The sequence below is a fragment of the Megalobrama amblycephala genome, linkage group LG15 (genome assembly GCF_018812025.1).
Source record: "Megalobrama amblycephala isolate DHTTF-2021 linkage group LG15, ASM1881202v1, whole genome shotgun sequence".
NCBI lineage: Eukaryota > Metazoa > Chordata > Actinopteri > Cypriniformes > Xenocyprididae > Megalobrama > Megalobrama amblycephala.
Window position 1 is genome coordinate 1,883,032 of NC_063058.1, and position 26,257 is coordinate 1,909,288.

Below are 26,257 nucleotides of genomic sequence, written 5' to 3' on the forward strand. Positions count from 1 at the left end.
GCACATGTTTTTAGTGGGGAGATCTTTAAACTGTTCAAGAGGTAGATGGTCTGAGGAGATGGTCTCATCTACTTTCTTGTGTCTGGCAGTTCTGGTGTTCAGCTCTCTGTAGCACTGACAAGATGACAATAGTTCCAAGAGGAGCTCTGGATGAGTCCAGGGTGATTTCCTTTTCCTCCCTCTGGATGAGTACAGTTCTTGGAGAGTGGGAAGAGGAGTACCAATAATTCTCTCAGCAGACCTGTAGTCTTCTGAAGTCTGATTTAGTAGCTGAACCGAACCTGACAGTTATTAAAGTGAAGTTTTTACAATTAAGCCACATTGTGATTACAGTGAAACAGTGTCAGACATACATTTAGGGGTGGCCAAGACCCTAACAGCATAAGTAATAAAACTCTTAAAGGGGGCATATCATGACTTTTTCTGTGTTTAAGTTTTTATGTAAATAAATTATAGCTGCGTTAATCTGCACGTTTCCACCCACGGGGCTGCCATTGTGTTTTCACAAGCGACAATGGTGTACCAGTTCTAATGCCAAGACAAAACATGCAACAAAGGCCATGTTGGGCTGCTTTAGAGAAGAGGAAGAGTAGTTGTAGTAGAGTGTTGTTGCCATCATTTTACACCGGACTGCTTCACAAACGAGGGTCAATTCAATTCTTCCTGAGTCTCTCCATCAGTGTCGACTCCGGTTTGAACAATGTAAGGCTGAACACCGTTACTGACAATCCTCATTTTGGCTGCGTGAGATTCTCCAGCTTTTTTGTTGTTGAGCAACCGAAGAGTGAGCTGTTAAAGTTCCGCCCTCTTCTGGAGCAGCAGTTCATTTGCATTTAAAGGGACACACACAAAAACACCCAAATAGGGGCAAATTTGATAAGCTATAATACAAACCCGATTCCAAAAAAGTTGGGACACTGTACAAATTGTGAATAAAAACAGAATGCAATGATGTGGAAGTTTCAAATTCCAATATTTTATTCAGAATACAACATAGATGACATATCAAATGTTTAAACTGAGAAAATGTATCATTTTAAGGGAAAAATAACTTGATTTTAAATTTCATGGCATCAACACGTCTCAAAAAGTTGGGACAAGGCCATGTTTACCACTGTGTGGCATCCCCTCTTCTTTTTATAACAGCCTGCAAACGTCTGAGGACTGAGGAGACAAGTTGCTCAAGTTTAGGAATAGGAATGTTGTCCCATTCTTGTCTAATACAGGCATCTAGTTGCTCAAATGTCTTAGGTCTTCTTTGTCACATCTTCCTCTTTATGATGCGCCAAATGTTTTCTATGGGTGAAAGATCTGGACTGCAGGCTGGCCATTTCAGTACCTGGATCCTTCTTCTATGCAGCCATGATGTTGTAATTGATGCAGTATGTGGTCTGGCATTGTCATGTTGGAAAATGCAAGGTCTTCCCTGAAAGAGACGACGTCTGGATGGGAGCATATGTTGTTCTAGAACTTGGATATACCTTTCAGCATTGATGGTGCCTTTCCAGATGTGTAAGCTGCCCATGCCACACGCACTCATGCAACCCCATACCATCAGAGATGCAGGCTTCTGAACGGAGCGCTGATAACAACTTGGGTTGTCCTTGTCCTCTTTAGTCCGGATGACATGGTGTCCCAGTTTTCCAAAAAGAACTTCAAATTTCGATTCGTCTGACCACAGAACAGTTTTCCACTTTGCCACAGTCCATTTTAAATGAGCCTTGGCCCAGAGAAAACGCCTACGCTTCTGGATCATGTTTAGATATGGCTTCTTTTTTGACCTATAGAGATTTAGCCGGCAACGGCGAATGGAACGGTGGATTGTGTTCACCGACAATGTTTTCTGGAAGTATTCCTGAACCCATGTTGTGATTTCCATTACAGTAGCATTCCTGTATGTGATGCAGTGCCGTCTAAGGGCCCGAAGATCACGGGCATCCAGTATGGTTTTCTGGCCTTGACCCTTATGCACAGAGATTGTTCCAGATTCTCTGAATCTTTGGATGATATTATGCACTGTAGATGATGATAACTTCAAACTCTTTGCAATTTTTCTCTGAGAAACTCCTTTCTGATATTGCTCCACTATTTTTCGCCGCAGCATTGGGGGAATTGGTGATCCTCTGCCCATCTTGACTTCTGAGAGACACTGCCACTCTGAGAGGCTCTTTTTATACCCAATCATGTTGCCAATTGACCTAATAAGTTGCAGATTGGTCCTCCAGCTGTTCCTTATATGTACATTTAACTTTTCCGCCCTCTTATTGCTACCTGTCCCAACTTTTTTGGAATGCGTAGCTCTCATGAAATCCAAAATGAGCCAATATTTGGCATGACATTTCAAAATGTCTCACTTTCAACATTTGATATGTTATCTATATTCTATTGTGAATAAAATATAAGTTTATGAGATTTGTAAATTATTGCATTCCTTTGTTATTCACAATTTGTACAGTGTCCCAACTTTTTTGGAATCGGGTTTGTAAATGATCTGTGGGGTATTTTGAGCTGAAACTTCACAGACACATTCTGGAGACACCAGAGACTTATATTACATCTTGTGAAAGGGGCATAATAGCGTTTGAACCCCGATAATTGCCTGCAGATTTCTTAGAATTTTTTTTATTAATCTAGTATTCTGACAACCCAAAACTTATAATGATTGAGTAAGTTATTATGGCTTGAGTTGACAGACCACTTCCCCCAATATACAATATTGCAGTGACAATTTTTTCATTCTTAGCTTTATTCCATTGAGCAAGCACAAACAGTGCTTTCAAGTGATTGCATCTGAAAACAGCAAAACACAGAGTCAACAAAAATAAATTAGAATGGGAAAAAAATACTCAAAAAAAGGATAAACAATCAATTGACAGGTTGAAGGCTAAAACTGATAAACAGGTATTATAAATATTACTGGTGTCAAGTTTACTGAAGCAAATCAATAAAATGAGCCATTGTGTTTATTATGAGGAAGCCAAAAATCATATCATTGAGGGACTTGGACAGCTTCTGCGACTTTGGTAAACAACCAGGGAGACAGGGACAGCCCAAGGGTGAAGACCTTTTATTGGTACGCCCGACCCTCGAAGGTAAACCGAAGAAACGGTCTGTGTTGAGGTAGAATCGAGACATAAAAGTACACATCCTTCAGGCCGATTGCTGCGAACCAATCTTAGGAATGAACCCATGTGAACCCATGTCCGTCTGCTTCTGGCCTGCCGAAAACTGATGGACGAAGTCCTCGACAGTACTGCCAAAGAGCTCACCTTGCAAGATGAGGGCTAGCCAAAGATGCCACCTGTGGACCACCAAGGTGGACATCATCTGGGCGAGGGCCTGTGCTGTGAATGTCATCACCTGGAGGGTGAGGTCAGTCTCCGTACGCAGGTCCTGCATCAACCCCAGCTCAGAACTACCCTACTGTGCAGTTAGTTCGGTGCTTTGGCCTGGTGTACTTGCAGGATGGCCATTGCATGCAAGGCAGAGGCGGCCTGACCAATGGCACTGTAAGCATTAGCAGCCAGGGCTGTCGTCATCTTACAGGCTTTGGATGGGAAACACGGACGGTACTGCCAGGTGGCCACAATTTGCGGGCACTAGTGCACCACAATTGCACGCTCCACCTAGGAGAATATCCACATACCTTCTGGTGGCCCCACCATTGAGCATAGTGAGAGTGGGTAGGCTGCAGAGTGGCTTTGGGCAGTAAAATGTACTTTCCACAAATTCTGAACCTCATGCACTTCCGGGAAGAAAGGCACCAGGGCAAAACGTGGCTGTGAACCGGGCGCCACACCCAGGAACCAATCATCCATCTGTGAGGACTCAAGGTGGAGGATTCCATTTGAGTCAGATACACGCGGCAGCCTGGGCAAGCATGGCCGTCAACTCTGAATCAGACTCAGTATGAGTAATCAACCTGAAGGGGAAAGCTAAGCCTCATCTTCCTCTCCAGAGTCAATCGACATCTGATCCTCAGCTAGAACAACGAATGACATGATGGGTCCCCTGTAAAGCCCGGGTATACTTCACTTTCCGCACCCGGACGCGTCACGCGCGCAGTCACGTCCGCGCATCTTTCAAAGTATACTAAACCAAGGATGTGTGCGGATGAACGAGTTCGACATGCGCAGTGCAACTTTTTCTGTACTTTTACCAGACATAATGTCATCAACCGGACATTCGCTGGGCAAGATCGGAGAAGAAAAATAGTGCATCCACCATTGCAGCATAGTTCAGAAGATACACCAAGAGAACAGGAATCAAAAACGATGGAAAAGGCATGCTTTTGAGTTTATTCATCTTATTTTTGAATCACTCTTCTTCGACGACTGCACATTGTGCTCAGTACTGTGCATATTGCCACCTAGTGGACTCTTCTTTCCTGCGTGCGCATGCACTGTTGTCCGCGCGGTCTCGAAATTTGGGCTGCACGCGGACAGGGTGTGCGGCTGGCCGCGAGCCCTCCGCGTGACGAAAATTACGTCATGTGGACTGTGCACGAACACGGACGGCTGAAGTATACCTGGGGCTTAAGAAGAAGGCTTAGGGGCACACGACACCCTAGAGGAGCGGGGACTGGCCTGGTGGAAACGCTCCCACTACAACCCTCTGGACTGCAGTGTTGACATGATTGTCTTCGCAGGCAAAACACCACTGACTGCACCTTAGATCTTCCAGCTAAGAGAGATCCCTTCTGCAACTCTTTTAAGCTCTTTTTAGCAGGTGAATGGAAAGACCGACTGCTGTGTGCAACCACTCGGCTCCGAAGTAAAAATCTGAATGAGTAGATGCTTATATACGGGGGAGAGGCTCGGCATGCAAATTCTAATTTCATTGGCCGGCGAGAGCCTGGCATGAGAGTGACAAAGACCACACAATAATAGCACAAACACATCTTTCCATTGATTTGTCTTTGGGGGCTTTGGGTTTTTTACATAAAAACAACCATCCAGACATACAGTGTGACTACTGACTCTAATAGTAATAGATAATAGACTCTAATAGACTCTAATAATAACAGCTCTTTTAATGAATTATTCAAAGACTCGCAAACTCACGAGTTACCTGTTTAAATAAGTCTGACAAATCCTTCACTGAAAGAACTCATCCGAATCTGTTGAAATATTTGTTAATAAATCAGATTTAAAATTAATTACAGACATCCTGAAATTAATCAAAGATGGTGTGATCAGTCATAGAGAAAATCGTAATTGCAGCTGTCGGGCATATGGATTAATCTGACATTACAACCCAAAATACTTCCACCTACACAAAATTACTTACTAAATTATATAATTACAACTAAATTACTGAAACTGCAAAAGTAAGCAATACAATTTGACAACTGAAGTAGACTTTATTTCTTTGAAGTCATACATTACAGTACACAGCTACACAAATCACTAAAGAACATTGTGTTTCTGGTTTAAGGCAAGCAAACAAGATATAATTTATATGCGTTAATTTAGTAGACATGTAAGGCAGTAAATAATAAACATCATACTTAAAAAAACAATATGACTGTTCTGCTTTATATTTAAGACCATATAAATATAACAGCACAGAAATGGTTTATCTTTGGAGCTTGAAAGTTAGTTTGTGTCTTTATGTGGTTCCTCGTGAGGTTGAGCTGTGTTTGCTTTTACTGTACAATCCATTTGGTGCAAAAGTAAATGTTGATCAAACCCAGAAACCTCAGTATACAGATGTGTTAAAAATCTAACAGTCTATGTGACTTTCTAAATGATTCTGTATAAAAGCTAAAACATTACTGGACCTATCATGGAATTTATGGTTTTCAAGTCTGTTACACTCTATGAACACGATGTGAATAATGTTCCACAAAGTTAATGCTTGCTCAATGTACAGATAATGAATACGCTATTAAGCACCATTAAATATGAAAAGCGTCAAATGTACAAAAGAATTAAAGGCATCAGAAAAATACCATCATACAACGAATGTGAAAACATGAATTTCCGAGGTACGTTAGATTAAAAGAATTAAAGAATCATCACAACGACGGTGTCTTCTGTCAGGGAGCCTCGCATTCAGAAGAATCAGTAAAGGCCGTCCACTTAAAATAAGCTTGGACGATCCAAAAATTAATATAAATATTTAAAATTAATATCTATAAGGATCAGCGTAGGATCTAACTGCATTGTGACCTCTGATTATGTTTTGATGTCAATTTGTCCTAATAATTGAAATGTTCATTAAATTAATAAAGTTCCTATAAATCCTTACGATTTCTCCCATATTTAGGCTTTGTCATTAAATAAGGATTGGAGATATTTTCAATCACATGAAACTGCAAACAAAACAACCAGAAACCTTAAGGGTTGAAATAAACTAAATTAAATATCACATTTCAATCAAAATATCTAGCAGCCCTTTTTATGGTCAAACTGGTAAATTGTTAATTCGATGGAGGTTTTTAATGCCTATGAGCATTTCATCAATGTATAAAAACAGTTCAATTTGATTTAATGTGATGGTTAAGATATTTACATATGTAATTTGTTTAAAGAATCAATTAGTAGGAATAATAATTATTCATAGGCTAGAAACATACTCAAGTATGTAAAAGTGAATGCTTGGCCAACGTGTTGCAAGCATGTGGTTTCGTACCTTACATACTTTAACATTTGAGCTTGGTATCAATCTATGATAATAGGTGCTAAAAACCTCAGGACTCATATGGGCGATAGATTTACAATGTTTGTTTTTATTTCATAGGACTACTTGAATATTACAGGCAGGTAAACTGCTTTACGCTGATGTCCGCCACCTGCTACATTATGAATCATACTCTGACGCAAAGATGCACAAAACCAAGCTCACGTAGCCAGAAATGTTTTTGTTCACATGCTTGCGTAGAGTATGTTTTGGGCCTTAGCACTTTCCCAGGCAACAGGGAACGTTCTCAGAACTTTAACGTTCTGGCAAGGTTCTCTCAAAGTTATGAACAAACGTTATTCCAGTAACATTAATAGAATGTTCGTTTAAAGTGATCTGCTCTTTAATAATGTTCTCAAAATGTTAGCACAAAAACATTATTTATACATCAGTCGTGGAATTTTTTCTGAAACGTTTTAGTTGGACGTGCAACTAATGTTTTTTAATGTTACTATTTGTTTCAGAACATTCAAAAGTAACGTTGCCATAATGTTTGAAGAATGAGAAAATGGAAAAAACTGGACATTTTGAATGTTGAGAGAACATTCCGAAATAACGTTTTCCTAACTTAATGGGAACGTTCTTAGAACATATTTTGTTAGCTGGGTTGTTGTCATTAGTAAAGTTCATGGCTGCTGTGGCACATTCATTGAAAGAGAAAAACTGAGGAAAATGAATATGATAAAAAGAAGCGTTGAGCACACAAATCAGTGTGAAGAACTGTACAATATGAAGGCAAAGGCAGTGTGCACTGGTCACAGGCTTTACTTTAGACCTAACGGCACGTCTTCATCAGTGGAATGTAAGGGTAGAGACTCTGAGGCTGCTGACGTCAGTAGTTTTTGCAGGGCGTGTGCGATATGGAGCGTGAGCGCATTAGAGGACTGTGACGCGTCTCCTTACTCGTCACGCTGTCCTCCGTCCGTGTTTTTCCCTTCTCCTCCTTCATGAACAGATCCATCATGAGGATCTTCTCCTTATGGATCTGCAAGCTGATGTCTTTGGGAATATCTGGGATGATCCAGTCCACAACATCACTCATCAACATCACCACATTCTGCACAAATAAATCACAAAGTTCACCACAGTCTCATCCATGACGGCACTACAATAAGAAACATCCAGGGGAGCATTTCCCGAAAGCATCGTTAGGCAACTATGGTCGTAAGTCCCATTGAACTCTATTGGTAACGACGAAACTTGCGACCATAGTTCGCTTTGGGAAACGCACCCCAGTTCAACTGATGTTCTGTACTCATTTTCTGAGCAACTAATTGTATTTGATTTTATTTTTATTGACTTAATCATTTAAGGTAGCGCTGCACTGATACCGTAAGTCTCCATGAGCCGTTAGATATCAGACACTCACCTGAAAGACAATGACAAATGCTAGTCTGGCTGCCAACACAGCCCAGAACTCCTTAGAGATCTCGTACGGTGTTGGAGACCATGGAGGCTCTCTGTAGTCTTTATACCTGGAGGAGAAGGTCATTAAACACTATGTAGAGTGGTAATGGAGTTGTTCTGATAGTGAGTACTCCGTACCTGCAGATGTCCACACGGAAGCCCAGGTGGAACGGCTCCAATGGGGCGGTGCCGTTCTGGAAGTGACTGACGTTGAAGTAAGACAGCGTGTGATTGACAAAGCCGTGCATCGAGCCATCTGGACTGTACATGTACTGATAGACCAGCCGTGGAATGAAGTCTGAAGTGAAGGAGATCACAAATGCCTGCAGGAAAGATGGTGGTTTATAAGAGGTTTCTGAGATGTGATTGCGCAAAGGTGTTGTACTAATGGTATAGTTACTTTTTTCATAAATTTAGAAAAATATTAATGAGGACCTATAATGCCCCTTTTTACAAGATGTAAAATAAGTCTCTAGTGTCCCCAGTGTGTGTGTGTGAAGTTTTAGCTCAAAATACCCAACAGGTAATTTTTTTATAGCATGATAAAATTGCCACTTTTTGGGGGTGAGCAAACAAATGTTTTTGTGTGTGTCCCTGTAAATGCAAATGAGCTGCTGCTCCCAGCCACATTTCAAGAAGAGGGCGAAGATTTAAGAGCTGATACTCCGGCATACCAGCAACAAAACAAAAACAGGACAATCTCACGCACTGAAAATGTCAGAAACTGTCAGTAGCAGTGTTCGGCCTTATATTTTCAGCTATCTGACTGTATTGTGCATAATAAATGTGCGTTTATGAATTATGCAGGTGGTGAGCATGGTGGGACAAAAATAATGACATAGCCCTGGTCTCCTGGTGCCTTCACGTGCTATCAGAAAATTACAAGCTTTCTTCGGGACATTTCCTCTGAAAATAAATTTAAACCACGGTGTCCTCAGTGACTCAGATGGCAGGAGTCTATGGAGAATCTTATGTGCATTGTTACATCCTAAAACAACACTTATAATGCCTCTTTGGTGCAGATATTGTACAACTCCAGCTGCTACAGCGAGGATACAGAAATGGCGGACTGTGTGCTACTCACTCAGGGCAGTGTCTCTGCTAATGGAGCAGATCCAAAGATAAACCGTCTGTGAGCGGGGCTTCTCCTTACCATGATGCATTGTTGGGGGGAATGTGAATCAATGCATTTGAAGAGACTCTTTTGATTTATGGGAATTCTAAAATAAATGAGTGAGTGGATTTTTATTACAGGCTGGTTTTTCTCACACTGCGGACACCTTATTAAAGTGAATTTGGAATAATAGGTACCCTTTAATATGAACTCATGAATCATAATCAATTTGTAGAATCTTTAGCTTTCAGGTTTTACAACTTCTGAGCAGTTTTACAATCTTAAGACCCTGAAGATGACTCGTTTGTGGTCATTTTTGACTTCTCTCCAATTCCTGTCAAGTGAAGCTCGCAGACATCCCAAGTCTCCCGGAAGTTCCGGGAGTCTCCTGCATATTGATAGCGGCTCCCTGATGCCCGCAATGTTAAAATCTCCCGGAATCTAGAGCGAGCAAGCAAGAGCGCGCATGCGAGACAGAGACTGAGTTTCAAACCGTGAGTGGTCTCAAACTGACTTCGGTAAAGTTGGTTTTATGTTCGCACATTCGGACATCCGTATTCAATAGCCTTGTTAATCACACTATGGGAATTCAGTGGACATTCAAAGTAAAATGCCATTAAAACAATACTTGCCTATTTTGATCGACTGGAAAAATGTTTAAGTTGACAATCGTTGGTTTCAACACATGTCGCTGCTTAAAATTCGCAAACATTAATTTATTGCACATTTCACGAGTTCACACTAACAAATAAGTCAGGTAAATAAATTGGTAAACGTATTTGGCGTGCTGTCCGGGGAGAGGGCTCCGAGCTCGGTAATCGGCCCGAACACAGAGTAGCTTTCTCCTTCTTTTCAAAGCGCTTGCGCTCCCGTGGCGTCTGTCGTTGCTATGGAACCTGAACTACGATTCCAAAGAGCAAAGAAAAATGGATTTCTAGCCCTTGCAATAGCTCTACTAATAATTTGGAGATATAGCTATGATAGTTCGGCTGAGCTTTCGAGTTGTAAGGAAAGGCCGAAGCTCATTGGTTGGTCCTTTAATAGTTGAGATGTTTTCACTGCCGCGGCATAAGCACGCCTGGAAAAACGAGCGCGCCGTACCAATGCCTAAATTAAATAAAAGCATTGCGCAAGTCGCGAGCGTCGATTTAAACCACAACGCTCCGATGCGCTCAAACGGATCTTGGCATGTGGCTCCGCGTGTGAGCAGAAGCGCTTACAGAAGCGCTGTCAGGTGTTGGCAAGACCTCTGTATTCAGGGATTGATTTGTTCAGTACAGTGTTGTTCAGTCAAGATTTTGATGTTATTTAAGCAAAAATAAAGTAGGGAAAATATTTCATAACATGATAGAGACACTGCTGTTTAATGGGGGGTCTCGGGATACCTCCCTGAAAAGACTTTTTGCAGGTTGGGATGTCTGAGCTCGCCAAAATAAAAACAGGAAAGGTGCAAACATAAACTGTTGTTATGTGACTTTTGGAGTATTTGTGGAGCAACTTTAGTTTAGACCGTCTCTAGTTTTAGTCTTTTAATAAGTTTAAGTGAAATCTGGAAAAACATTTAGTTGTTGTGTTTGTTGAGGGATATCTCTGGATCTGGATTGTGAGTATGACAACAGCTATTCAGAAACTCATTGGTTTCTGCTACATCAATCACACTGCCTCCAATGTTATCAAATAGAACGGGTAACAGACGTAGGCTGGTAAGAGCTGTGCGTGTAAACCTCACTCTAGCGCGTTACTTCGTTAGCGCGACTAATGCTAGAGACTGTGTTCTTTAGCTTCTTTGTTAGAGCACCCGACTCACGTGCGGATGGACCGGGGTTCAAGTCCCGCTTAGAGCGGGCAGTTCGAACTGGAGAGGCTACAGTGGTGGCACCGTATGGGAATGGGAGTGTGGTTTAGGGGTGTGAGTGTAACAGCAGTAGGGTAGTAAGAGCTGTGCATGTAAACCTCACTCCCCTGAACTCAAGAGGCACAACTAGAGACTGCGGTCTTTAGCCTCCTTGTTAGAGTACCAGTCTCCAGGGTTTGAGTCTCACTTAGAGTGGGCTGTTTAAACCGGAGGGGCTACAACACAAGTCCTATTGCTACAATTTTAGATTTCAATGGAATTAACTGAATGGGGAGTTGAGGCACTAGAGCAGGGGTAGGCAAGTTCAGTCCTAGAGAGCCACTGTCCTGCTCCAACCTTCTAATCAAGCTCTTCAGGATTACTAAGGCTATAGGCAGCTGAAGGTTTTTTTTTTCAGGGTTGGAGCTAAACTCTGCAGGACAGCGTCTCTCTAGGACCGAACTTGCCTACCCCTGCACTAGAGTTTGATTAATTCATCTCATCTAAGTCATCACAGTTGGAATCCACACTGAAAATCAGTGGTCTCAAACTCCTGGAGAGCACTGTCCTGCAGAGTTCAGCTGTAATCCTAATGAAACACACCTGAATCAGGCTCATCAAGCTCTTCAGGATCACTAGGAACTTCCAGACAGGTGAGTTGGAGCTGGTTGGAGCTAAACTCTGCAGGAGCAGCATTTGAGACCACTGCTGTGAAGAATCCTGCCTGATGGACTATAGCCCTATATGGAATGTAATTGCTTCTCATGCGGACATAAGATAATTTCAACATTTACAGGGGTTTGTCAGTGATTTTATTGCCGTCCGACTCCAGATTGTTAGTCTTTTTCTCTTGCCTCCCTCATAAAAATTCCTAGTCGAATCACAGACAAACAACAAGGTCTGAGTTTATAAGAGGGGATCAATCCAGAAGTCATTTTGTAAATTCTTTCTGTCCTACTGTCGAGCACCATACGGTAATTGTTGCGCTTCATGATAAAGTGCACACTTTTCAAAGATGAAGGCAATAACAGACATTTGTTTACGTGAGCAGCGTGTTCCCGGGTTCGTAGGATCACAGAACTCAGACACCATGCAGTTTCTACAGAAGTCCTTCATGAGAAACTGTTATCATCTGAATAGGTTGAGAAATGTTCACATGCAAATTTGACTAGTGAATTTGCAGTGCTGACCGATAAGAAGTTGCTTGCTTTGGCAGTGACGTCGGTGTGGGCGATGCTTCATCAACGCAACACTAAACTTTCAGTATCTATTCAGACACTTCTTTATAATGGCACTGTTCAAGACTATGAAGTGCAGGAGAAATAGAGGTGGATTCTGTTCAAAGGTAAATGTGATTCACTAGCATTAGAAGGACCACATAACAAACAAACAGACTTACATTGACAATAACTGCCACTTTTGCGACTCCTCTGAGAATATTATACCAGATTCCTGTAAAGACATCATGAAGAACACCATCAGTTCATCAGGTGAACCTCTTATAATACACCCAATGGATGATGCAAAAAGAGTTATTGATGTAAAGCTTTGCAAAAATATTTCAATAATATAATCTATATTCCATAAATATTCCACTCTTTTTCTCAAACTGGTGGACAAGTTCAAATGTTTTTTTTTTAAAAGTGCAAATACAGACCGATGTCTTTGCCTCTGGCTGCATCTGGTCTTCTGAGTTCTGCCACGAACTTCTTGGCATCCAGTCGTATTTCAATGATGTTGTTGAGGAGGGCAAACAGAGGCGCCAGCGGGAAAGATGCCACAAACAGAGTCACAAAGCCAAACTGGATTACTGCAGGAATGGAACAGTAATAATTACTGCAGTAATACCAGAAATGAGCCATCTTACAGCTGAAGCTTTATTACAAGATCATTACAGCTCATGAGTCAGCGTTTCTGGTGTTAGTTTGACCCATATCAGATCTAAATGAGAATTAAAAAAGACCCACACCATTCTGTTCCAGTGAAATAGATATGAAAACAGAGAAGTGATGAAGAGTTTATGTGGTCTGATGATTTGGTCTGGACACTCACTCATCTCCATGTACTCAGGCGTGAGGCCAACAAAGGGCTCCAGGAAATAATCCGTCTCATAACGCTGCAACTTCTTCTCATTTTCCTGTTCCTGGTAAGAGCCTCTCTTGGATTTAATGTATCTGATCAGTTTCTTCAGTTTACTGCAATAAAGCAAATATGACCCAAACCACAGCAAGGCAAAGCGTTCAGCATGTCCATAAAGCCGGTCATGTTAAAGTGTGTGTTAGTTGCAGTACTCACGGGATGCCGATCTCAAACAAGTTGTTCTGGATGAGCTGTTTTCCCAGCATTGTGATGCTGAGCTGGATGCAGAGCTCCATGAGACAGCCGCCGTGAGCGCACTGATCAAACACATCAAAGCAGCCGTCATTCACCCGCTGCAATCAATCTGCTCATTACAGAATTCACATGTGTCTGATTTATACCTCCTCCATGCGATAGGACTCAAACACGTAGAGATAACTGCCTGGACGCCCACCGAGTCTGTGCGGAAACACGGCTTCAGCATGAACACATTCATATTCAGCGTGGATTCAACAATACCTTTTAATGATAAGTCTTTAATAAACTCTCCTCATCATTTCAAAAAGACTGTGAGATAAAACTGGTCTGCAAATGATGGAAGCTTGTTTCCACCACAGAATAAAAAAAATAAAAAAATGTAATTGCTACTTTTTCTCACAATTCTGACTTTTTCTTGTAAGTTCGCATTTATAACTCACAATTCTGACTTTTTCCTCACAATTTCGAGTTTATATCCCACAGTTCTGACTTTATTTCTTACAATTCAGATTTTTTCTGGGAATTTTAAGTTTATATCTCACAATTCTGACTTTTTTCCTCACAATTGCGAGTTTATATCAATATTTGGTTTATTTCTCGCAATTCTGACTTTATTTCTCACAATTCTGACTTTTTCTTGCAATTTTGAGTTTATATACCACAATTCTGATTTTATTTCTTACAATTCTGACTTTTTTCTTGCAATTCCAAGTTTATATCCAGCAATTCTGTTGTTTTCTTCCAATTTCGAGTTTATATCCTAAAATTCTGACTTTATTTCTTACATTTCTGGCTCTTTTTTTGCAATTCCATGTTTATTTCTCATAATTCTGACTTTTTCTCACAATTGTGAGTTTATATCTTACAATTCAGACTTTTTCTTGCAATTTCGAGTTTATATCCCACAATTCTGACTTTATTTCTTACAATTCTGACTTTTTTTTTTGCAATTACAAGTTTATTTTCTCATAATTTCGTGTTCATATCTCACAATTCTGACTTTTTCTTGCAAATTCGAGATTATATACCACAATTCTGATTTTATTTCTTACAATTCTGACTTTTTTCTTGCAATTCTAAGTTTATATCTCACAATTCTGACTTTTTTCTCACAATTTTGAGTTTATATCCCACAGTTCTGACTTTATTTCTTACAATTCAGATTTTTTCTTGAAATTCTAAGTTTATATCTCACAATTCTGACTTTTTTCACACAATTGCAAGTTTATATCAATATTTGGTTTATTTCTCACAATTCTGACTTTTTCTTGCAAGTTTGAGTTTATATCCAGCAATTCTTGATTTTATTTCTTACAATTCTGACTTTTTTCTTGCAACTCCAAGTTTATATCCAGCAATTCTGATGTTTTCTTCCAATTTCGAGTTTATATCCTACAATTCTGACTTTATTTCTTACAGTTCTGGCTCTTTTTTTGCAATTCCATGTTTATTTCTCATAATTCTGACTTTTTCTCGCAATTGTGAGTTTATATCTTACAATTCAGACTTTTTCTTGCAATTTCGAGTTTATATCCCACAATTCTGACTTTATTTCTTACAATTCTGACTTTTTTTTTGCAATTCCAAGTTTATTTTCTCATAATTTCGTGTTCATATCTCACAATTCTGACTTTTTCTTGCAAATCAAGATTATATCACAATTCTGACTTTTTCTTGCAAATTCGAGATTATATACCACAATTCTGACTTTATTACAATTCTGACTTTTTTCTTGCAATTCCATGTTTAGATGTAAACTCAAAATTGTGAGATATAAACTTGGAATTGCAAGAAAAAAGAATTGTGAGATAAAAAGTTGCAATTAATTGCTTCATTTTGTGGCAGAAACAAGCATCCATAGGATATTGAATACCCACCTGCCTCTGAAAAATGCGATGTATATGATGGGAGTGAACGCATTCACAAACTTCAGGATGAAGGTTTTGAAGATCAACCTTTCTTCAAAGCTCTTGTCTGTTTTAGGAACCTCTGGGAAAACCAACAGAAGACAAATGATTGAAGTAACCCTTCCGTTTAAAGTTTCACACAAGAAGTCAAATGTCATTAAGCCTGGTGAGATAAACGGCATCACATGATGAGAGAAGCACTGCTAATCGAAGCGACTGACCGAGGACAGTGAGCCAGCGTGCCACGGCCCCGTACACTTCATCCAGGATGAGAATGACCACCAGGTTGATGATGGCCGCAGTGGTTTTAACCGTCAGCCTGACGTTGGAGCGGGTCATGGGGTTTGAGCTCATAGCGAGAGCGGCTTTGGTGGAGATCCGGTATAAAATCACACCAAACACAATAGCAAAAGTCACACCGATCTGTAAAACAGTGAGGGTGCACTTCATTCAGCGTGTTTTCAAGCACATACATGCGTTTTATTTTAAATGAAGACAGCTATCATGAGTACACAACTGAAAGTACAATCAGATAAACACTAGAATGAAAGCTGTGAAAAACAGGATAAAATAATAAAAATGATATGCCGTGATATGATGATGATATTAAGTATTTAAGTACATGTTGAATGCACTTACTATATCAATGACAGTAAATTATGTATAATTACATGCAACTAACCCAAAACCAAGTTTAGGTTTAGTTGCATGTTGTTAATTAATAGTATGCAGTACTTAAATGTATATTCTACACAGTAACAACAACACCTCAAAATAAAGTAACTAAAAATCTATATATATATATAAAAAACACTGAACAGATTTTGAGTATCATATTAAATGAATATTTGCAGGTGTTTATTTACCAATTATTGCTTTGAGTCAGGATGAAAAAAAATAAACAATAATATAAAAGTTACTATGAATCTTTCAGTGCATTATCAACAAAGGACACATTGCTTTATTAAATTAAAACAATCTTTAATTTAATATTTTTAGTTTTCATGTTAATTTTAGTTTAATTTTTAGTCGTTTTTTAGTAATTTTTAACATTTAATTTTTTGCTGTGGCTTTTTATTTTATTAGTATTTATTTATTTATTTATTTATTTTTATTTCCACTTAATTTTAGTGCTTCAAGTTTTTCAGCTAATATGTTTATTTCAGCTTTATTTTAAGGAACAGAAATGCCTTTAATAGTTTTAGTTAAGGATAATAACCTCGCTCTGTACTTGACATTTAAACAGTCAACAGGGTGTGCGAGACTCATCAGATTGTGTTGAGAAGCTGGAGGCGTTTTGGCCCAGTCCCCGTTATACTGAACTATTTCTGTTCATGTGTATTTTTGGGATGTCCCAAAAGCTTCAGTGTTTGACCGTAAGGTCGTGATTCTGGACCAGTTTTTTTGCTTTTCTTGCCATGTGTTGTGAGTTTGAGATAACAGCAGATGCCTGGACATTCTGCTGGAGAACGTATGACTACATGATGGGGATGAAACCAGAAAATTCTGCCCTCTTTACCAGCCCAAAACAAACTGCGTGCCACATTTAAGGATAAGACAGCTGTTCATTTTGTAGGGGTTCATATCAGGAACTTTCAATAGACAACTGTCTACTGAATACATTCAATAGACAGCTGCAACCTCATTTAAAGCAAAAAAGTTGGAAGACTATCTGGAATCTGGATCACCTCAGACACATTAATGGGTGTAGGACTCGAGAATAAACAGCAAACAATATAGAAAAAAATAAGATTCAGTTTTCAGTGGGCAACAAGAACTGACCCACACTACCAATCAGACATTTGTTTTTGTTTTTTTAAAATGTTTTTTGAAAAAAAGTATTTTATGCTCACCAAGTCTGCATTTATTTAAACAAACATGCAATCTCACAACTTAATGCTTAAGTAAATTTTCAATACTGAAATTTTAAAAATGTAACGATACTAGTAATACCAAGTACTGACTCATTTCGGTACCGGATACTTTCAAACACTATTTGCATTTGTGCAAAGGTTTCTATTACAATGTGTATCTGCAGCATTGAGCACTGTTTATTCAAGCACATCATTATTTGTTTAAATTCATGTGCCTCAGAAGCTTGGATCAAAATAACGTCCTTTCCTCTTGCAGCAACAATCTTTTCTCTTCTCTGATGATGAGGGCGGGGCAACCTGTCACTCACATGAGATCCACTAACAGCAAACCACAACCATCCAATCAATTCCTCATGGACAAAATCAATGTGAATATATTGTAAAATGTAATTTATTCCTGTGGTCAAAGCTAAATTTTCAGCATCGTTACTCCAGTCTTCAATGTCACGTGATACTTCAGAAATCATTCTATTATGCTGATTTGCTGCTCAAGAAACATTTATGATTATTATCAATATTAAAAGTGGTTCCCTTTCAAAGTGGAACTTCAACGCTGTGTCTTGGTGTTGATGGTATGGGGAACCCCATCAGCGTGACAGGTGTCTGAGGCAAAGGTAAACAAATGTGCCACAGTAGTCATTGGTAGAATGCAGTCCATGATGTCACATGCAGAACGCCAGTGAGTATAAAAGGGAGCTTGTGTTACACTTCATCAGCTTTTTTGTTTTCAGGATTTGCTTGATTGTATGTGTAAGATAAGAGTCTGTTGGAGCGTGTTCAACTCTTCGAGGGAGCTGTTGCATTCCCGGTAAGAATCTTTCTCCTCGATGCTTTGATCTCACACTCTGAACTCTTGGGTCTCCCGATGAAGATTACAGTTGTAAGAAGATTACAGAGCTGGGGTCTCAATCAGCAGCTTTCAGGAGATGTATCCCTCTCTGGGGGTCTGTGAGGGCTAAAGGTTACACCATTATGGTTGATGCAGGGTGAATGGAGTTATGCAGGGCAGTATAGATTCCCTCTACTTCATTCACCTCCTTCCCAAATACTGTTGGGTTTTGAAGTAGGAATATATGCTTTCCTTTGGATGGGTGCTCTACTATAGCTCTGGTTCGACAAAACTCATAGGTAGAGGAAATTTGATGTGGGACAACCGTCCTTATCTGTCGCATACTGTGGTCTAGTACTAAAAGATAAAGATGAAGTGCTAGCTATAGCGGGAGTTAGGTATAGTGCCTTGACTCAAGGCAGTGTATGATCTGCTCTCCCCAAGTTACATTGAAGCCCCTATGCCCCTTGGGCTTTACAGCCTGGGTGATAAGAGTTATGTCCTGCTCTCGTTTGCCTCCCTTTCCTGAGTAAGGGTAAGGATGTATGCTTCCCCTTGGATGAGTGGCAATAGCAATTACTGAGGTTGTTAGCATTTTACATGCTCCCTTTGGTAGGCTGCTCAAGTACCCTTTAGGGAGCTATGATGGGCAATTCACAAGAGTCCCTCTGTTTCATTTACCTCCCACCCAAACTGTTGTTGGGTCTTGAAGAATGGATATTCTCCCCTCTATAGGGATGATCAATGTTACAAACTGATGAGTAGAGGTGGCTCACTGATGGCATCCCACCTTATCATTGTAGCATTCTATAATTTAGTCATAGAGTCCTGAAGAAGTGCCTTTACTGTCAGGGTATGAGATATTCTCCCCTGATCACTCTAGGATCATTAAAATGGAGTAGAAGCTCCCCTGCAGTAGGCTGCTCCCTAAGAGCCTTGTCAAATATTGCTAAGCTATGCCTGACATGGCTGAGGCTATGTTGGGTATTTCCCCTTAGAGCTCTGCTCTTGGGGCCGTATAAGGCTAAGGTATGTCCCACAGGGAGGAGGAAGGTGTAACAGCGGGGACTTCCCTTCCTGTAGAGCATAGAAGCTTGGGGATCCTTCTTAGTATTGCGGGGTATTGGCTTAGGGAGCAGCGCCACTATATGAGTCACATGGGATGTGCCCCTGGGGTTGAAACGCTCCTGACACCAGCTGGGTAATCAATAGTGTCAATTTACGTTATGCCCACTTTGTTTGTGCATATTCACAGCCCAGTGAGACAGGCATTCCCTCAGCATGGTGTAGTAAGTATTGGTTCCCCATAGCGTCATTACCAAAATGCAGCATTGAGGTTCCATTTTGAAAGAGAACCTTTTAAGTTACGACTGTAACCCTGGTTCCCTGAGAAGGGGAATGAGACCCCTTTTCCACCAAGGCGGTTTGAGTGCTGGTTCAGAGCCAGAGCCTAGTTTCAAATCAGTTTTTTGTCTTTCAACACCCAAACACCAGTTCTGAACCAGGAAAAGTGGTTCTTAAGTAGCACCCAAACATTGCTGTTCTAGAAGTAAGAACCATTTGCGTCAGGGGCTGGGTTACCGTGACCAACAAGATGAACAGAAACTTGTGACTGCCATTTTTGAAATAGCTGCTAATCGAGCTAATAGCAGCTCAATTGTAATCTCAGTTTATACAAATTATGGCAAGCTGCACAAACGAGTTGGATTCAGCATGTTTGGATGCCAATGTAGGTTCACAAAGCCATGAGCATCAATAGTAATGCAACATCTGCCATTGATGATGGAAGGCTTGTTCGAGATGCATTGGCGCTTTGCAGACTGATCAGCATATGACCTATATTAAAGTACAGTGAGAGCGTTTGGAGAGCATATGACTCCTTATGCTTTTGAATCACTTTCACAGTACTTTGATGTCATACATGGATCGGGCTGCGAGAAGCCGATGCATCTCAAACAAGCCTGGTGTATTTGTGGTTGGCACTGCTGCGAGACATATACAGTGACAAAAGACCTGGCTCTTTGGTGGCTCTCCAGCCTGTGGAAAGGCAAACGAGTTCTTAGAAGGCTCGTCAGTCGAACCAAATTTCGAACCGGCAATAGCACTAGCTCTGAACTAGCACCACAGTTCATGCTGGTGGAAAAGGGGTATGAGACGCTACTTCTATGGCACCTGCCCATCTCCTTTAGACAAAATGATGACATGTAACTCAGGCACCCTTTTATACTTGCAGGTGCTCTGTGTGTGACGTCATGGACTGCTGTCTGCCATTGATTATTAATGTTTGTTCACACGTGTTTCAGACACCGGTCACACTGATGGCGTTCCCCATTCGCATCGATACCAAGACCCAGCGTATCGTTCCCCTTCTCAGGGAACCAGGGTTACAGTCATAAGAGGAGATGTTTTCAACACTGCAATACATCTTTTCAGACTTTTTATTCTTTACTGTCACTTTTGACTTTTGATCAGTTTAATGCATCCTTTCTGACTCTACGTATTCATTGCTGACCTCAAACTGTTGAATGTTAGTTTATATTGTAAATGCCCAGCGAAGAGATGTACATGATGCATGGTGCCCACTACCACAGTGAATAGCAACAAATACATTAACAATACCCAGTGTTCCTAAGATTGTATTCTATTGAAAAGTGTATTTTTACCTGTCTGGATCTCCTGGAATAAAAGACAGAAGCTGATATTCCAGAGGCAGTTGATGCTTCATCACTTTCGTCAGCCATGTTGAATTTATGTTGTCGTAAATAAAGAACACAACGACATATAAAGAGCACAGTCATATAGAGTGATGGGTAAGGGTCAAAGGTCATCGCCCGTGGTGGTTTGGATGGTTAAAATGGTAAAGATCTCTAGTGGACACCATGCATCAGAGGGTTACATGAAATCATGATTTCTATCTGTGCTATTCATGACATTCATGACATGCTATTCTATCTGTGGTATTCATGACAAAATATTCATATTCACATGCGAGACTGAATATGAATATTGGATTTCAAATGGGGGTAACACTTTACATTAAGGTTTCATTTATTAGCATTATTTAATAGCAATTACCAATGCTTTTACAGCATTTATTCATCTTAGTCTATGCTAATTTCGACATTTACTACTGCAAAATCAAACACTGTATCAACAGTTAATGAACATGAACAAACATTAAATAACTGCATCTCTATTAATAACATGAAGGTTAAGAAATGCTGTTAGCTAACGCATGAACTAATGTTAACAAATAAGACTTTATGGTAAAGTGTTACCCAGAGGTGGGGTCAGATGTATGGATTCATAGGAAACACAAACCTTACCATTAAAAGCATCATGATGAGGTTTGTCATGTATGCAGGGAATCTGTCTCTACATGTCAGCTTCTCTTTCTCTGGCTAAAGAAGAAAAGATCAATAAAACATGTCAGAAAGAGACTGAAGCACAAAACATATTGAGCTACGCTGCAAAAAAAAAATGATGTTCTTCCTCAGTATTTTTGCCTTTTTTTGCAGTACAAATATCTAAACATTCTTAAAGGGGACCTATAATGCCCCCTTCACAAGATGTAATATCAGTCTCTGGTGTCTCCAGAATGTGTCTGTGAAGTTTCAGCACAAAATACCCCACAGATCATTTATAATAGCATGTCAAATTTGGGTGTGAGCAAAAACACGCCGTTTTTGTGTGTGTCCCTTTAAATGCAAATGGGCTGCTGCTCCCGCCCCCTTTCCAGAAGAGGGCGGAGCTTTAACAGCTCAACAACAACAAAGCTGGAGAATCTCACGCAGCCAAAATGAGGATTGTCAGTAACGGTGTTCAGCCTTACATTGTTCAAACCGGAGTCGACACTGATGGAGAGACTCAGGAAGAAGTTACAACTTTTAGACGTTTCTGAATGGTTAGTGGATAAATTTATGTAGTTGCTGTGGAGTTGATTCAACTCATCCACTAGCATGTGCCGTCATGTTCATCTTTTGTGTTGAATTGACCCTCGTTTGTGAAGCAGTCCGGCGTAAAATGACGGCATGACAACAACACTCTACTACAACAACTCTTCCTCTTCTCTAAAGCAGCCCAACATGGTCCCGCCCCCTTTGTTGTGTGTTCTCGGGGGCGGGGTTTATGTAAATTTTAGGGTTTGTGATGTCACCAACCCAGGAAGAAGCTCGTTGTAGTCCCTATCAGCCATTTGTTGTAGTCCTTAAACAGAGATTTCTGTAAAAGAAAATATCTCTCTTTGCATTGAACTTTGAGCGTCATAACTTTGCAGATGTTGTTTATGATCAAACAGCAACATTACACACTAACTAAAGTTAAAAAGTCAAATCATAATCAAGGACCCCTTTAAAGATAATTTTACTGGAGAAGAAAAAGTCTTGTTTACTAAAAAAAATAAACAAAACTGAGTGACTTTGTGCTTAAAACAAGACCAAATGTAATATCTGGCAATGGGTTCAGAAAAATAACTAGTTTCGCCTTTTAATTAATTCTGTTTTTTCTGACCCCACTGGCAGATACTTGTTCTTGTTTTCAGCAAAAAAAAAAAAAAAAAAATTGCTTCTCTAGTAAATCTTTCTTGATTTAAGAATGTTTACATATTTGTGCTGGAAAACAAAGACAGAGATACTGAGGAAGAACACCATTTCTTTCAGTGCATTTTTAGTGCTGGCAAGGTCAGGTATCTTATTTTAATCTAGTAATTCTATGGTTATAAATATTTAATAAAAATCTATAACTATTAAATAATTTAAATAATAGATGTACTTGCAAACATTATAGGCTACTGCACATATTTCCTTTCATTTCGGCAATACATACTGTTTCAAAGCAGCTTCACAGAAATACTATAGAGCAGCGCAAACATATTCATAACAAAATCACCTTCTGTGATTTGTGGTCTTTCTTCAACGTTTTTTGCATGACTCTGAATTCATATTCGGCTCGCGGGTGATCCTGACATAAACAAATGACAAAATATATGAAAAATTGACACAAAACCATTGCGAAAGAAAGAAAGAAAGAAAGAAAGAAAGAAAGAAAGAAAGAAAGAAAGAAAGAAAGAAGCAAATTCTTTCTGTATGGTTTTCTTCAGGTGAGTGTTTCTGAGAGCTTTCAGCACTGTAAGAAAGCGCATGCTAGAAATCCTGCGAAAGATTGGTTAGGAAAGTTGTGAGTGGAGGATAAAGGGAAAACAGTCAGAGATGATGTGGAGAGATTTTAACATGTTCAAACCTTTAGTGCTTCCTACACACACACACACCGGGGAAGAAGAGGATGACAACATTAAATGACAGACTAGAGAAATGAGCTGCAGTGATCATGTGACTGTGTGTGTGTGGTCATGTGTTCAGACCTCCTCGTCCTCAAAGCCGGTGAGATCCCACTCGTAGTTGAGGCGCATCTGTCTCCTCTTCCAGTGCTCCATGAAGAACGCCGCTGAAACACACACATTAATCACACTGACACCAGGAAATGAACTCCATCACACACCTGAGGAACTGCTGCTAAATGTAGCAGGAAATGATCAAATATTAACATTTCAATTATAAAGGTGACTAATAATGATGAGAGCAGCTAAATCAGTCTGAGTGTGCAGCAGACTTTCACACATTGGCCGAATTAATGGATGAGAATTCAAATGATCGAACACAGACGCTTCAGTTTTCCATCCATACAAGAGCTCAAATAAAGAACAATGAAGATTTCTGCCCACGGCTCTTGAGCTGTTCCTCCAGGCCTTCGGTGTACTTTAAAACCTTCGCTGATACTCGTATCTTTGTATTCAAAGAGCAGCAGCTGTCATGTCTCTCTTCCAAACAGATGGAAGCGCACTAAATCTGGTGTGTGAACTTCTGCCCTCCTAACAGAGCCGAAGTCACGACTTCCTGTCCAAATCCCACAGCACACGACACTGAGCAGAGCAGAGAAACCTCACAGAAACGAGCAGGTCTGCCTACAGTCACACAGACACACGGATGATAAACCCACCAGACGAGAGATGTTTAGTTTAAAACAGAGAGAACGGTGAGATATAGAGACGCACACTGAGAGAACGGCTCCAGATTCTCCAACAAACACAAATTCACAAAATAGTTGCTAAATTGAGCTACTCACAGATTGCACTTGTAAGGCAATATACTAAACTGTGTCTAGAACACAGAAAATGATAATTTAAGACACTTGTAAACAGCTAATATTCAGCATATGATGGTTAGTTTTGACCCTTGAATGTGTGTTTTTTTTATTTTTTGTTTTTTTCGAGGGACGATCCAAGCCTGCTGATATAACAGTCCAACAGCACAGCGATGCTTCACTGTTACAGACCGAGCGCTCAAGCTCAAGATCTGAACCATTTTATTCTAGCTTCATGCATTCTGCATTCTTGAATTCTTGAAAATCATGTTTTTGTAAAAGACTTTATCCAGATGGGATTCCGAGCGATGATCAAAACACAGATGGAGTAGATTGAGTCCATCAACACCTCAAATCGTCACAGTCCTATAGCTCGTCCTGGGTCGACATTTCATTCAGTAACGTTACGCAGTTTTGATTTAAGCAATGCTTCTATCGCTCGATTCTGCTTCTTCTTCACCTGTGTTTTGATCGGGAGATTCAGTACTCTTTCAGAAGATGTGTAATAGCGCCTCCTACTGTATAACATTAAAAACATGGATTGACGGAAAAGAGTTAAGATTTGTCACAGTGTTTACAATTACACAAACAAGTACTGAGTATTATTAATGAACAACATTATGGTTTAGTTGCTTAGTTGTTATGGATAATTTACTGTTATTTACTGGAGGAAGTACATGTGACATGTAACAAGCACACTGTACACTCTTATAAAAAAGGTTCTATGGGGTTCTATAGAACTCTATTGTTCTCGACTTGATTTTAAAGAACTCTTTAAGCCAAAAAGGGTTCTACATAAGGAGAAATGTCTTAACTGACAGCATAATACTTTCATTTTTAATGGGTTATTTCCATCTTTTTTCTAGAGATAAAGTATTTTACAAGCTGCTTAATTCATAAAATGTAACTAAACAAAAATGAATTAAAACTAAATTAATGAATAATAACTAAATCCATAAAATTATCCCATAAAAGGCTCTAATTATAAAGCTCCTGGCAAGCTTTTAAACAAATTTTCTTCTAAGGGGCTGTTTACATTTTCAACAAAAAACGGAAAACTTTTTATGCGTTTTGGCCATTCATTTACATGATAATGGTGTTTTAGTGGCCTGAAAAATCAAACTTTTGAAACTGGGTTTCATAGTTTTAAAAAATGGTACAATTATCATCTCTGTGTAAACTACAAAAAAGCAAATCTGTGAAAACGTGTGTATTAAGCGTTTAGTCTATCCAGCTTATATTTCAGAGAGTTTTCTGTGAATGTGCGAGACTTCTTTATTAGCCGCTACAGGGAAATAGTGATAATATCAAAGTGCAGTAAACTATAAAAATAAGGTGGATAGACATGCGCGAGGCGAGTGCTCTGTAAAAGAATGCATATGCGCAGGTGTTTGCGCAGATCGGTGTGAACAAAGATAGTTTTAATAATGTTGTCATCTGTACAAAGAAAAAACTTTTACATTTTTAGTACATCGTTGTCATGTAAACATACCCTAAGGGTGTAAAATAAAGTGTTACCAAATTTGGTAAAAGTTTGGCCTATTATAGTTTGGCACAAGTTTTCATTTTGCAACTAAAATTATTTTATATTTCAGTCAGAGTGAAATGTACTAGGATGACAATGAAATGTTGACTAAAATTATAGGATTTCTTTGTCAAAAACAAATAAAAGTACAAATCAAAGACACTGTCAAAGAGAGCTGTTGTCTTGGCCAATGATGAGAAATTATGGAGAAGAGTGTTATGACCAGGTATATATTCAGATATATACAGCACAGATTGGGTGTCTTTAACTTAAATTAAATTTGGTAACATTATTTAGTAGCAATTTATTTTACAGTCCTGCTCTGCATGTACATATTATCTACTTATTATAGCAATTACAATACCTGGGTGATAACTAGGTACTAACCCTGAACCTACCTCTAAACCACACCTTAACCCCAAGTTACCCAGTAGTCTCTTTGGTAAGTTCACTGTTAGTGAATGTAACTGTACTGTACTGTAAACTTCAGCACAACCCTTTTGGCACATGCATTTAAAGGTGCCCTTTATAAAATTCTTTTTCACAAGATGTAATATAAGTCTAAGGTGTCCCCTGAATGTGTCTGTGAAGTTTCAGCTCAAAATACC

General features: G+C 39.6%; 1 protein-coding gene across 3 annotated transcripts in view; it reads right to left on the reverse strand.

Moving 5' to 3' along the window:
• Positions 1–5,342: 5,342 nt before the first annotated feature.
• LOC125247246 (anoctamin-1) overlaps positions 5,343–26,257 on the reverse strand; it is a 47,444-nt gene continuing 26,529 nt past the window's right edge. For 2 of the 3 annotated variants that reach the window (XM_048158505.1, XM_048158504.1), the window contains 14 exons: positions 23,346–23,428; positions 23,225–23,236; positions 22,874–22,945; positions 21,313–21,387; positions 15,505–15,706; positions 15,254–15,365; positions 13,520–13,577; positions 13,335–13,435; positions 13,092–13,234; positions 12,697–12,849; positions 12,439–12,491; positions 8,230–8,414; positions 8,054–8,159; positions 5,343–7,741 (listed from right to left, as the gene is read on the reverse strand). In XM_048158505.1, the coding sequence (XP_048014462.1) occupies positions 7,517–7,741; positions 8,054–8,159; positions 8,230–8,414; positions 12,439–12,491; positions 12,697–12,849; positions 13,092–13,234; positions 13,335–13,435; positions 13,520–13,577; positions 15,254–15,365; positions 15,505–15,706; positions 21,313–21,387; positions 22,874–22,945; positions 23,225–23,236; positions 23,346–23,428 (1,580 nt within the window). In that variant the 3' untranslated portion in view covers positions 5,343–7,516. The remainder of the gene's footprint in view (positions 7,742–8,053; positions 8,160–8,229; positions 8,415–12,438; positions 12,492–12,696; positions 12,850–13,091; positions 13,235–13,334; positions 13,436–13,519; positions 13,578–15,253; positions 15,366–15,504; positions 15,707–21,312; positions 21,388–22,873; positions 22,946–23,224; positions 23,237–23,345; positions 23,429–26,257) is intronic. The other variant, XM_048158507.1, reaches the window with a different exon arrangement.